Source organism: Crinia signifera, chromosome 2 (assembly GCF_055691185.1).
Source record: "Crinia signifera chromosome 2, ASM5569118v1, whole genome shotgun sequence".
NCBI lineage: Eukaryota > Metazoa > Chordata > Amphibia > Anura > Myobatrachidae > Crinia > Crinia signifera.
In genome coordinates, this window is record NC_139218.1 from 254,899,936 (window position 1) to 254,913,592 (window position 13,657).

General features: G+C 42.6%; 1 protein-coding gene across 3 annotated transcripts in view; it reads left to right on the plus strand.

Annotated features, from left to right (window-relative positions):
* CFAP47 (cilia and flagella associated protein 47) overlaps positions 1–13,657 on the plus strand; it is a 474,937-nt gene that overhangs the window by 173,636 nt on the left and 287,644 nt on the right. For all 3 annotated transcript variants that reach the window (XR_014470467.1, XM_083174330.1, XM_083174331.1), the window contains exons 37-38: positions 90–224; positions 4,458–4,570. Coding sequence is in view for 2 of the 3 variants with exons in the window: in XM_083174330.1 (XP_083030456.1) it covers positions 90–224; positions 4,458–4,570 (248 nt within the window). In the remaining variant the exon portion in view is untranslated. The remainder of the gene's footprint in view (positions 1–89; positions 225–4,457; positions 4,571–13,657) is intronic.

The window sequence follows — 13,657 nt, forward strand, 5'->3', positions numbered from 1 at the left end:
TATAAATATAATAAATATAAAGAAAATAAATTTTTCACCTTTCCTAAAAAAAAAAAAGACTTGTCATTTATATGTGTTTTACTTCTTAGGCCACAGATATATGCGATCCAAATCCAGTGATGATGCTAATGCTGTGTGTATTTTTGCATGAAAACTTACCACTTTATGTGCCTAAAAAAACAATTACATTCAGTGGTGCACTTCACCAAACTGTTTCATGCCAGGTAATTATGTTCTCATACTCATACTGTACAAATTAACAATTAATATTTGGTAGACTCAGATTTATGTATAATGGGGTGTGTTTAGCTGCAGCTCCAGGCACTCCCCTGAAGGGAGAACCATACGATCCCCCATTGTACTCTAATTCTAAAGGCGACAGCCTAACTCAATCACCCCCCTCCCCGGCCAAGCCTCCCCCCACTACCCGCGATCAGCAGAAGTCCCATATACCCATGGAGCAGTCTGAACCTGCCCACTTCCCAACCCATGGCTGCTTGAAGCTCTGCCCATTGGCCACCTGAAACTGCCCTCTTTTCCATTTGTCCTAAGCAGTGTTTTGGGTACTTATGTAGTATCTGGGCGTCTGATTTTGTGATTGTATGCCTTACCTTAAGGCATACAATCAGATGCGATGCGATTCGATGCGATTTTGCAACAGATTCAATGTTAAGAAGGTCCTGTTCATTTCCCCACTATCCAAGTGGGCATAGAGTTGATTCTATATAGCGTGGCGAGCGCAGCGAGCCACCGAGCCCGAAGCGTAAATTCGGACGCCCAGATACTACACAAGTACCGTGTTTTGTTTGTGTGTATGGTAAATATTGGTTGCTTTATTTTGGGTTCATTGTTAAAAAACAGCTTGAATGGCTGCTTGTTAAATACTGCTGATGTAGGCCAAAGCAAAAATAATCAACACTAAAGGAGAGGGAAATAAGAAAGGGTACTTGTGTAATAACTGGGCGCCCGAATTTATGATCTGGTCGGAAAAATCGCATCGCATGCAACCAAATCGCATGCGATGCGATGCGATGCGATCAACGCGATTTTCCATAGGATTCAATGTTAAAATGGTCCTGTTCATTTCCCCACTATCCAAGTTGTTTTTTTTTATAGCGTGGAGTTGTTTTTTTTTATAGCGTGGCGAGCGCAGCGAGCCACCGAGCCTGAAGTGTGGCCAGCGCAGCACGCCCCGCGATGGGACGCGGAATACATTTTAAGTAATCCGCATCCCCTCATGGGGCTCGCCACACTTCGGGCTCGGTGGCTCACTGCGCTCGCCGCGCTATATAAAATCAACTCTATGCCCACTTGTATAGTGGGGAAATGAACAGGAACATTTTAACATTGAATCCTATGGAAAATCGCGTAGATTGCATCGCATGCGATTTGGTCGCGATGCGATCGACGTGATTTTACCGCAAAATTGCGTCGCATCTGATTGTATGCCTTAAGTTAAGGCATACAATCAAATAATCGGGCGCCCAGATATTACACAAGTACCTAAGAAAGTATAACACTTAATTGGATTGAATACATTCAAAGGGGGACATTTATATTATTAGTATTTAAAACCCAATTACAGAAGAAAACACAATTGACGTTGATGATTTTCAACTAAAGTAATTATAAATACATTTTCTAGTGCTTATTTCATACCTTTATACAAAAACACCCAAAATGTTTGATTGAAAGTAGGCTGTAGCTATGCCCCCCCCTCCCCCTCCCCCTCAAGCTGTTGGCCATTTCAATGGCACAGACCACATTTCTTAAGTACTGCAGATTACTCCCACATGACAATGGCCACACCCCCTTATAACTAATCACACTGCCACAGTACTTGTCACACCAGGAACATGTGTGAATTAATCTGGCACTGGGTCAGTGGATTTCTGAGTAACCCCTATGTACCTGAGAGCAAAACAAGGAAAGAAGGAAAATAGTTTTACTATGGACAAAGTTACTGTAGTGACACATGTTTAGTTAAGGTTATATGAATTTGGTTACCATGGCACTTGACAATTAGTAAATTGTAAATTTTAAAAGCTTGAAGAAAAAGGGGTACTTGTTTCCTAGCACGGCCACATATCTTATGGATCGTGTACCTTTAGTTAAGGTACACGATCCATAAGATGGACCCGATTTCCTTTGAAATCAGGTCCATTTGGCCGGCTAGGATAAAATATCGGGGGCATCGCGTCGGTCGGGACCGTTAACAATGGTCCCGACGCGACCGACGCGATGCCCGCGATTTCCCCATAGGCTTCAATGTTAAAAAATATTTTAACATTGAAATCGTGTCGGGAAAGGTAAAATATCGGGGGCATCGCGTCGGTCGGGACCATTAACATAGGATGCCCCCGATTTTTACATAGGCTTCAATGTTAAAAGATTTTTTAACATTGAAATCCTGAAAAAATGTGAAAAATGTGAAATGGGCCAATATGACCCATTTCACATTTTAGATGTCCCCGTCGTCACCCCACGATAGACGCCAACCCGAAGCATGGCGAGCGCAGCGAGCCCGCGAGGGGCGGCGGTGCGCGTCCTCCGACCTTTTCATTCCCCTACTATCCACGTCGGCGTCGAGTTGAGAATAGAATAGTGTGGCGAGTGCAGCGAGCCACCGAGCCCGAAGCGTGGCGAGCGGACGCGGATACCTTCACAGTTATACGCGTCCCCTCGCGGGCTTCACAGGTGTCCGTGGCGACGCGGACACCTGTGAAGTCCGCGAAGGGACGCGTTTACCTGTGAAGGTATCCGCGTCCCCTCGCGGGGCTCGCTGCGCTCGCCACGCTTCGGGCTCGGTGGCTCGCTGCGCTCGCCACACTATTCTATTCTCAACTCCACGCCGACGTGGATAGTAGGGGAATGAAAAGGTCGGAGGACGCGCACCGCCGCCCCTCGCGGGCTCGCTGCGCTCGCCACGCTTCGGGTTGGCGTCTATCGTGGGGTGGGGTGTACGCCGTGACATTTGGGGGGGTTGGGAATATTTTACATTGAATCCAGTGGCGTAACTATACCTCCGCAGCCCCCGCGGTGGCGGGGGGGCGCAGAGAAATTGGGGGCGCCGCCGGGGGCTGCGGAGGTATAGTTACCTGTGGTCTTCGTCTCGCCCGGCTCTCTGCCGGGACCTGCCTGACGTCACGGTCCCGGCCGGCTCCTGCTGCAATGAAAACTGACTATTATAAAATGGCTGCGCCCATACTGCAGACAGTTTTCTGTCTGCAGTATGGGGGCAGCCATTTTCTAAGAGTCAGTTTTCATTGCAGCAGCAGGAGCCGGCCGGGACCGTGACGTCAGGCAGGTCCCGGCAGAGAGCTGGGCGAGATGCAGACTGCGAGGACAGGTAAGTGTAAGAAGGGGGGGTCAGGTTAGGTGGGGGGGTGGCGGGCGCCGGCGGCGGCGGGGGGGTGGGGGTGTTCGAGGGGGGAGGGGGGCGCCGAAAAACCATCCGGCGGGGGGGGGCGCTAAAAACTTAGTTACGCCCCTGATTGAATCCAATGTAAAATCGGGTCCCAGGGACCCGATTTACATTTAATAAAAAAAAAAAAATCGGGTCCAAAATCGGTCGGTCGCAACGATCGCATTGCATGCGACCAAATCGCATGCGATGCGATCGACCCGATTTTTCCGACACGACCACCCCGATGTAAATCGGTGTGGCCGTGCTAGGAAACAAGTACCGAAAAAGGTTAAGTATAACTAAACAACTGCAGTGTACATCAAAGTGTTGATCAGATTTGTTTCATAGGGGATATTCAGACCTGATTGCTGCTCTGCTAAATTGTAAAGCTCTGCAATCAGGAATCCGCCACCCCGTCAGAGTGAAATCCTGCCCGGTGCAAGCCTGCAAATTGCTTACCAGGTCTTGCGAAAATTAACTGGATTGGTGATTAGCTGCAAATCCATTCGCAAGCAGCTCACCATCGAATGATTTTTCCACTATCGATATCTATCGATAATCGCCCAGCCTGCTGAATAACCCCTATGTTAAGAAAACACATAATATATATCATTTATGGAGATTGTATTGTCACATGCCTCTGTCTATTGTCTAATCTTGTTTTTGTTTTGATAAAGTGACCCTCCCCTGTTTTCCTTTGTCACCCCCTCCCACCCCCATTGTTTTGTTTTGTTATACAAAATGTAAAAATTCTTCAATAAAAACTATTGATGATAAAAAAACACATAATTTATGAAATAAGTTTACAGTTTACTAAATGTAATAATAGATATAGTTTCATTAATAAAAGCCAAGCTACATATTTTCTTAATTAGTTCAAACTTTTTAATATTTTGCAGTTGACTCAATTAACTTCAGTTTGACACTGCTGCAGTATGATGGATTGTTAAGCTCCTTATTGCTGGCATTCAATCACAATCTGTCAGTGCAGTACCTATATACAACTACTGATCAATAGTGTGACCTTTGTAATTTTATGTTGCCGTAATAGGTCAGTCTGAAAAATCCAAGCAACAAACCACTAGTGTACAATGCAATAATTGTAGGTCAAGAGTCAGCTGATTTCTCGTTGCCGAAAGGAAACACAATAACGATTGCCCCAAAGTAAGTAACCTTTTTCATTGTCTTTATTGGAAGTGACAGCTAAGACAGCCGGTATACAGAAACCACAAATATTGTATATTAATTATGAATAATAAAGATGTATTTTTTACCAGTAGATATATAGATGTTCACATCACTTGCAAATATTAAGTATGGTTATTTGACAGGGCTTATTTGTTTTGCATTTTGATTTCAACAAAGTCAATAGTAAATATCTTTCTCTCAAACTTATTCCAGACACATGAACTTGTAGACTGTCTTTAATACCTCCAAAAATCAAAATGAATAACTAAAATAAATATCTAACTATGAGGCAACTACATGCTATGGCATGCCCGGGGGCTGTCCAGCACAAGGCAAGGTCATCCAGCATGGAAAAGCCCACCCTGTGCTGTGATTGCAATATAATTGTGATCACATTGCAGAAATCGCTGATCTCACACAGCAACCCCAAAAGGGGTCCAGACATGCCTGCATTGTCCGGACCAGTCCTCATAGATGCTGCATCGTCAACCCCTCAACGCCTACCACGGTCAATCACACTTAGATTGCATCCTTCCAAACTTTTACACGTGTGCCGCAGCTGATGCGCATGTGTAGATGTGCAAAGATCATTGTCAGAATGTCGACTTTAGGTTTAGGTTTCAGGCAGAACATTTAGTGTTCGGCTGTGTGGGGAGGTGTAGAGTCAGACACCAGTGGGAGGGTTAGGGTTAGGATTAGGTAAAAGGGAGAACTACTTACCAGAATGCCTAAGGATTAAATGTCTGATTTAGAAGTTACCCAGAAGCAATTGTAGCAGATCCACATTTCATCCCTGTCCTTGTCTAATGATGAATATCAACATGGTTACTATCAACATTATGATCAGGTCAACAAAATGAATATCAACATTTTGACTGTCGACATATTAGATCCAACCCGCATTAACTTCTTAAATTTTGTCTGCTTCTTTGCCTCATTAAACTGATGTAAAATGTTCTATGCTTGATTTACCCCATAAACTTCTATCTAACAAGGACTGCTGGCTTTTTTGGCTATTTTAAAATTGCACTAGCATTAGGTGTTATATAAAAATACAGGAGGATTGTATATTATTTAAACATTATATTTTGTTAGTATGGTTTGAATTTCGACATGCTTGGCATGTTGACATGTAACATGTTGACATTCTTAATGTCAACACTGACATAATGCCAACATTCCATAATGTCAATATTGTGAATGTCAATAATTGTATTTTAAGCTACATTAACTCTAAGTTTAAGTCTAACCCTAATCTAATTGCAGTGTCTAACCCTAACCCTTAACCTGATTGCAGCCTATTCTAACCTAACCTTAAACCTAGAATCATAGTTTGGTGCTTGAGCAGTGCACATTGTTGCTATTGCATTGTGTGGGTGAGCAAAAGAATGCCATCAATGTAATACAAATGGTCAATTATGTATGTGCATTCTCCAAGTAGTGTGATTCACTACAGATGACAGGGCACCAAACATATGCTTGAAGGGTTTATTAAGGAAAATAAGGGTCACCGTGCTCCCTGAGTTTTTTTTTATTCTAATGAAGTTTGGTAAAGTTCAGTGTTACCTACCTTTTAGGATTGGCATCTTTGTGTGACCATAAACTCTATAGGTGGGCAATGATGACTGCTTTAATTCGGCCATATTTCCTTCAGATGTGTTTAGTCCAGGCCTTGCCAGACTGTGGCTCTCCAGTTGTTGTGAAACTACACATCCCAGCATGTCTTGCCACAGTTTTAGCATTCCCTATACAAATAGGGCCACATTGATAAGCATTTACAAATAGGAGTAGATTGCATTGTTTTCACATACATTCAACATTCGTATCAATGATGTCATAAAGCCAGATTCTATACCCAGTAAGATCATTGTATGTGAGATTATTTTGACTTTTTAAACTCAATTATGCACTCTTTGGCCCACATTCAGCATGAATTATATATGCTAAACTGCTGGCAGCAGCTTAGCCTATGCCATTCTTAGCAATACAAACGCAGGAGGAGGCGCATTTGTGATTGCTAAAACTGTGATGCAACCATGATGTTCATCTGTGACTACAAGCCTGCATTATTCTGACCTTAATCAGGCTTGCAAATGCAGTGGGCATTGCAAGGCCAAGGACTGTATCACGTACGGTGTTTCCTTGGCCTTGCAATGCCCACGGCATTTGCAAGTTTCCACACCAGGGAACGGGAGTAATGTGCTCCTATTTTTTCCAAATACTGGGTTCCTCTGCCCCATCCATCCCCTAATAGACAGGCAGAGGCATACTTATTTCTGAGATGCAATTGCAGGACCCATTCTGAACATATGCAGAACCGGTCCTGTTAAATTGAGAGATAGAGAGAGAAGCCCTGTGAATATTCAGCCTATTGAATGGGTCTGAATAAGAGATAGAGAGAGATGGATGAGGTGGCCCGCCAACTCCCCCAAGACTTCCACAGTGTTTTCTTCATCTGAAGGGTGATCACCTTTAAGCTCTTCTGCATGGTTGCCACCTCCCTTGAGATGGCCATGAGAGCTCTTCACCCAGTTATTTTGCATGGCACCACCTAGGACTTCCAAAGCATCTTCTATGCTCTTCACCTGTTGTACATTGGCCTTTCAGCTCTTTTGAATGGCCGCCGCCAAACGAGAACTTCCACGGTATCTTGTATCTGCCTTTCTGGCCTCGTGCTGGCTAATATTAGCTGATTCAAGTGGGCAGAGTGATGACGTGGCAAGCCGTGATTGGTACAGTATACCATAGTGACACTTTTTTCCAAATCCACCATTCCCCCTTATTTCAGCTAATATTAACTAGTGCAATGCTGGAAAGGCATTCAATGACAGAGGAGGACAGCGATGAAGAGCTCCTGAAGATACACGATGACGTAGTGGATGGGTTGCAGCCATGATAAAGTGCTTAAAGGTCATGCGAAAACTACAGGTTGGATCACTTATGCGATCAGTGAAATCATTTAGAGCAGTGACAGGGAAGCAGGCATGGATCCTTCCCTACACCCTTACATATACATATAGTAGAACACTTTTTACAATCTGTCAATTCCTAGCAAAAGTAAAATGAGTGCATTATTGTTTTTGAACTACTCCTGAACTTTTACACTGTGTAGCTTTAGCCTTATGTCAGCAAATCAGAGATTTATACTTACATGGCTGCTGGCAATGGATTTTGCATCAAAGCATAATATCATTTAAAATAACAGCCTAAATTTTTGACAAGTTAATACCTTGGTTGTTTCTTTTTTTTTTCCATTTCAGTGCCTTATTAGCACCTTCTAGTTTTGGAAGAAAACTCTGTTCATATTTAACTGCTGTTACAGAATGTCAAGCTAATTTGGCAGAAGAAATAGAGGGAAATGATGTGAACTGTTCCTGATGCATGCCGAATTGCTGCACTGCACATCCCTTTATTATAGTTAAATGCTTTTTGATGTACAGTATTTCCATTTGGTTTGTTTCCAGCAAGAGTAACAAAACATTTCAAATTGGTTGCAGTCTGGCATTAGGTTCTGGATTACAGGAACATTGTTGCTGATTTGTCCATTTCATTCTAATTGATTCCAATCCTTCCACTCAGCAAGTTGATTGATGATAGGATGCAACTCTATACATTTTATACATCAACACTTTTATGAGCTTGTCCCAAAATGCTTATAGCTAATAGATAAAGGTTATTTAAGTCATCCACAACATAAATATGGTAGTAAAATGAAATGCTAATTCAAAAAGCATTGCACTGTGTCGTGAATGGTCTTATTTAATACCATAGTTCTGTGAGTGTAATCAGGCCCATCATAAGTCCGTTTTCATTCCACAGTGTAGTAGAACAATTGCTTTGATAGAATGGGTTGATATTCATAAAAGCACATGTGCATATTTATTTTAACCCCTTCCTGACAGAGCTAGTTTTTGCGTTCCTGACAGAGCCATTTTTTTCAAATCTGACATGTCTCACTTAAGTGGGGATAACTTTTTTTTTGCTTTTACTTATCCCAGTGATTTTGAGATTGTTTTTTCGTGACACATTGTACTTCAAATTAGTGGTAAATTTGGGTCGATACAGTCTGTGTTTTTTTGTGAAAAATACCAAAATGTCGTGAAAAAATGGAAAATTTAGCGATTTGCAAAATGTTAAATTTTCTGCTTGTGAGACAAATAATCATACCACTCAAAATAGTTAATAACTAACATAGACCATATGTCTACTTTATGTTTCCATCATTATTTCAACTTCCTTTTAATTTTTTTGGACACTAGGAGGCTTACAATATGAATAGCAAATTCTCAAATTTTCAAGAAAATTTCAAACACTGATTTTTTTAGGGACCAGTTCAGTTCTGATATGACTTTGAGGGACTTGTATGTGAGACACCCCCATAAATGATGCCATTTCAAAAACTGCACCCCTCACAGTATTCAAAACAGCATTTTGGAAGTTTGTTAACCCTTTAGGTGTTTCACAGGAATTAAAACAAAGTGTAGGTGAAATTTCAAAATTTCATTTTTTTTGCAGATTTGCAATTTTAATACATTTTTCTAAGGAACACAGTACATTTTACTAGAGAAATGTGACTAAAAATTGATTCCCCCAATTCTTTTGTTTTCAAAAATATCCTATATGTGGCCCTAGTGTGCACGTTGACCAAACCACAGGCTTCATAATAGAAGGAGCACCTACTTGATTTTGGAGCCTCCTTTTTATGAGATTATTTTTTAGGCACCATGTAGGTTTCTAGGCACCATAAGATGCTAAAAATTTAGGAACCCCCCCACAAGTTACCCCATTTTGCAAACTACACCCCTCAGGGAATTCATCTAGGGGTATAGTGTACATTTCAAACCCCCAGGGGTTTCACCAATTGTGGTACAACTGGGCAGTGAAAATGAAAAATTACATTTTTTACACAAAAATGCAGTTCTGGCTCAAAATTTTTCATTTTCACAAGGAATGAAGGAGACAAAGCACCCCAAAATCTGTGCCCCAATTTCTCCCGAGTACCGCAATGCCTCACATGTGACCAAAAAATACCAGTTGGGTGCATGGCAGGACTCAGAAGGGAAGGAGTGATTTTTGGATTTTGCAGCTCAGATTCTGGTGGAATTTTGGTGGGTGCTATGTCGCATTAGCAAGACCCCCCAAGCACCAATACAGTGGAACCCCCCCACAAGTGACCCCATTTTGCAAACTACACCCCTCAGGGAATTCATCTAGGGGTATAGTGTACATTTCAAACCCCCAGGGGTTTCACCAATTTTGATACAAGTGGGCAGTGAAAATGAAAAATTACATTTTTTTACACAAAAATGCAGTTCTGGCTCAAAATTTTTCATTTTCAGAAGGTATGAAGGAGAAAAAGCACCCCAAAATCTGTGCCCCAATTTCTCCCGAGTACGGCAATGCCTCACATGTGAACAAAAAATACCAGTTGGGTGCATGGCAGGACTCAGAAGGGAAGGAGTGATTTTTGGATTTTGCAGCACAGATTTTGGTGGAATGAATGGTGGGTGCTATGTTGCACCAATACAGTGGAACCCCCCCACAAGTCACCCCATTTTGCAAAGTACACCCCTCAGGGAATTCATCTAGGGGTATAGTGTACATTTCAAACCCCCAGGGGTTTCACCAATTTTGATACAAGTGGGCAGTGAAAATGAAAAATTAAATTTTTTTACACAAAAATGCAGTTCTGGCTCAAAATTTTTCATTTTCAGAAGGTATGAAGGAGAAAAAGCACCTCAAAATCTGTGCCCCAATTTCTCCCGAGTACGGCAATGCCTCACATGTGAACAAAAAATACCAGTTGGGTGCATGGCAGGACTCAGAAGGGAAGGAGTGATTTTTGGATTTTGCAGCTCAGATTCTGGTGGAATTTTGGTGGGTGCTATGTCGCATTAGCAAGACCCCCCAAGCACCAATACAGTGGAACCCCCCCACAAGTGACCCCATTTTGCAAACTACACCCCTCAGGGAATTCATCTAGGGGTATAGTGTACATTTCAAACCCCCAGGGGTTTCACCAATTTTGATACAAGTGGGCAGTGAAAATGAAAAATTACATTTTTTTACACAAAAATTCAGTTCTGGCTCAAAATTTTTCATTTTCAGAAGGTATGAAGGAGAAAAAGCACCCCAAAATCTGTGCCCCAATTTCTCCCGAGTACGGCAATGCCTCACATGTGAACAAAAAATACCAGTTGGGTGCATGGCAGGACTCAGAAGGGAAGGAGTGATTTTTGGATTTTGCAGCACAGATTTTGGTGGAATGAATGGTGGGTGCTATGTTGCACCAATACAGTGGAACCCCCCCACAAGTCACCCCATTTTGCAAAGTACACCCCTCAGGGAATTCATCTAGGGGTATAGTGTACATTTCAAACCCCCAGGGGTTTCACCAATTTTGATACAAGTGATCAGTGAAAATGAAAAATTACATTTTTTTACACAAAAATGCAGTTCTGGCTCAAAATTTTTCATTTTCAGAAGGTATGAAGGAGAAAAAGCACCCCAAAATCTGTGCCCCAATTTCTCCCGAGTACGGCAATGCCTCACATGTGAACAAAAAATACCAGTTGGGTGCATGGCAGGACTCAGAAGGGAAGGAGTGATTTTTGGATTTTGCAGCTCAGATTCTGGTGGAATTTTGGTGGGTGCTATGTCGCATTAGCAAGACCCCCCCAAGCACCAAGACAGTGGAACCCCCCCACAAGTGACCCCATTTTGCAAACTACACCCCTCAGGGAATTCATCTAGGGGTATAGTGTACATTTCAAACCCCCAGGGGTTTCACCAATTTTGATACAAGTGGGCAGTGAACATGAAAAATTACATTTTTTTACACAAAAATGCAGTTCTGGCTCAAAATTTTTCATTTTCAGAAGGTATGAAGGAGAAAAAGCACCCCAAAATCTGTGCCCCAATTTCTCCCGAGTACGGCAATGCCTCACATGTGAACAAAAAATACCAGTTGGGTGCATGGCAGGACTCAGAAGGGAAGGAGTGATTTTTGGATTTTGCAGCTCAGATTCTGGTGGAATTTTGGTGGGTGCTATGTCGCATTAGCAAGACCCCCCAAGCACCAAGACAGTGGAACCCCCCCACAAGTGACCCCATTTTGCAAACTACACCCCTCAGGGAATTCATCTAGGGGTATAGTGTACATTTCAAACCCCCAGGGGTTTCACCAATTTTGATACAAGTGGGCAGTGAACATGAAAAATTAAATTTTTTTACACAAAAATGCAGTTCTGGCTCAAAATTTTTCATTTTCAGAAGGTATGAAGGAGAAAAAGCACCCCAAAATCTGTGCCCCAATTTCTCCCGAGTACGGCAATGCCTCACATGTGACCAAAAAATACCAGTTGGGTGCATGGCAGGACTCAGAAGGGAAGGAGTGATTTTTGGATTTTGCAGCTCAGATTCTGGTGGAATTTTGGTGGGTGCTATGTCGCATTAGCAAGACCCCCAAAGCACCAATACAGTGGAACCCCCCCACAAGTGACCCCATTTTGCAAACTACACCCCTCAGGGAATTCATCTAGGGGTATAGTGTACATTTCAAACCCCCAGGGGTTTCACCAATTTTGATACAAGTGGGCAGTGAACATGAAAAATTACATTTTTTTACACAAAAATGCAGTTCTGGCTCAAAATTTTTCATTTTCAGAAGGTATGAAGGAGAAAAAGCACCCCAAAATCTGTGCCCCAATTTCTCCAGAGTACGGCAATGCCTCACATGTGAACAAAAAATACCAGTTGGGTGCATGGCAGGACTCAGAAGGGAAGGAGTGATTTTTGGATTTTGCAGCACAGATTTTGGTGGAATGAATGGTGGGTGCTATGTTGCACCAATACAGTGGAACCCCCCCACAAGTCACCCCATTTTGCGAAGTACACCCCTCAGGGAATTCATCTAGGGGTATAGTGTACATTTCAAACCCCCAGGGGTTTCACCAATTTTGATACAAGTGGGCAGTGAAAATGAAAAATTACATTTTTTTACACAAAAATGCAGTTCTGGCTCAAAATTTTTCATTTTCAGAAGGAATGAAGGAGACAAAGCACCCCAAAATCTGTGCCCCAATTTCTCCCGAGTACGGCAATGCCTCATGTGTGACCAAAAAGTGGCAGGACTCAGAAGGGAAGGAGTGATATTTGGAGTTTGCAGCACAAATTCTGGTGGAATGATGGTGGGTGCTATGTCGCATTAGCAAGACCCCCAAAGCACCAATACAGTGGAACCCCCCCACAAGTGACCCCATTTTGCAAACTACACCCCTCAGGGAATTCATCTAGGGGTATAGTGTACATTTCAAACCCCCAGGGGTTTCACCAATTTTGATAAAACTGGGCAGTGAACATAAAAAATTACATTTTTTTACACAAAAATGCAGTTCTGGCTCAAAATTTTTCATTTTCACAAGGAATGAAGGAGAAAAAGCACCCCAAAATCTGTGCCCCAATATCTCCCAAGTACGGCAATGCCTCACATGTGACCAAAAAATACCAGTTGGGTGCATGGCAGGACTCAGAAGGGAAGGAGTGATTTTTTGATTTTGCGGCTCAGATTCTGGTGGAATGAATGGTGGGTGCTATGTGGCATTAGCAAGACCCCCGAAGCACGGTGAAATTATGAACCTAATATTCCATAGATGTGTGGTATATTTTAAAACACTCCTTTATACATAGGCCGGGTTTGTCGGGGCAAGTGTCACACTGGAAAATAGTTTGCTTTCTTATTCCCTTTTTATAGCAAACTTTGCACCTTTTTTGTGTCCTGCCCTTTTTTCCAGTGGAGGGGATTTCATCAGGAAAATGCTGCCCTGGTACAATACGGGGGCCAGTACTAGAAGTACTGGGGCCCTCTGCCTGCTGGTTCCCAAATATTAGGCCCTTTATGACTTCCTCTTGAAAGTGCATAAATGTCCCCCTCTGGCCGGTAGAACGGAATAGCACGTAAGCGTTATACAGTGCCATCTGGATGATATACACGGCCACCTTCTTGTACCAGATTTTTGTTTTCCGCAGGGCACTGTACGGCTTCAGTACCTGATCTGAAAGATC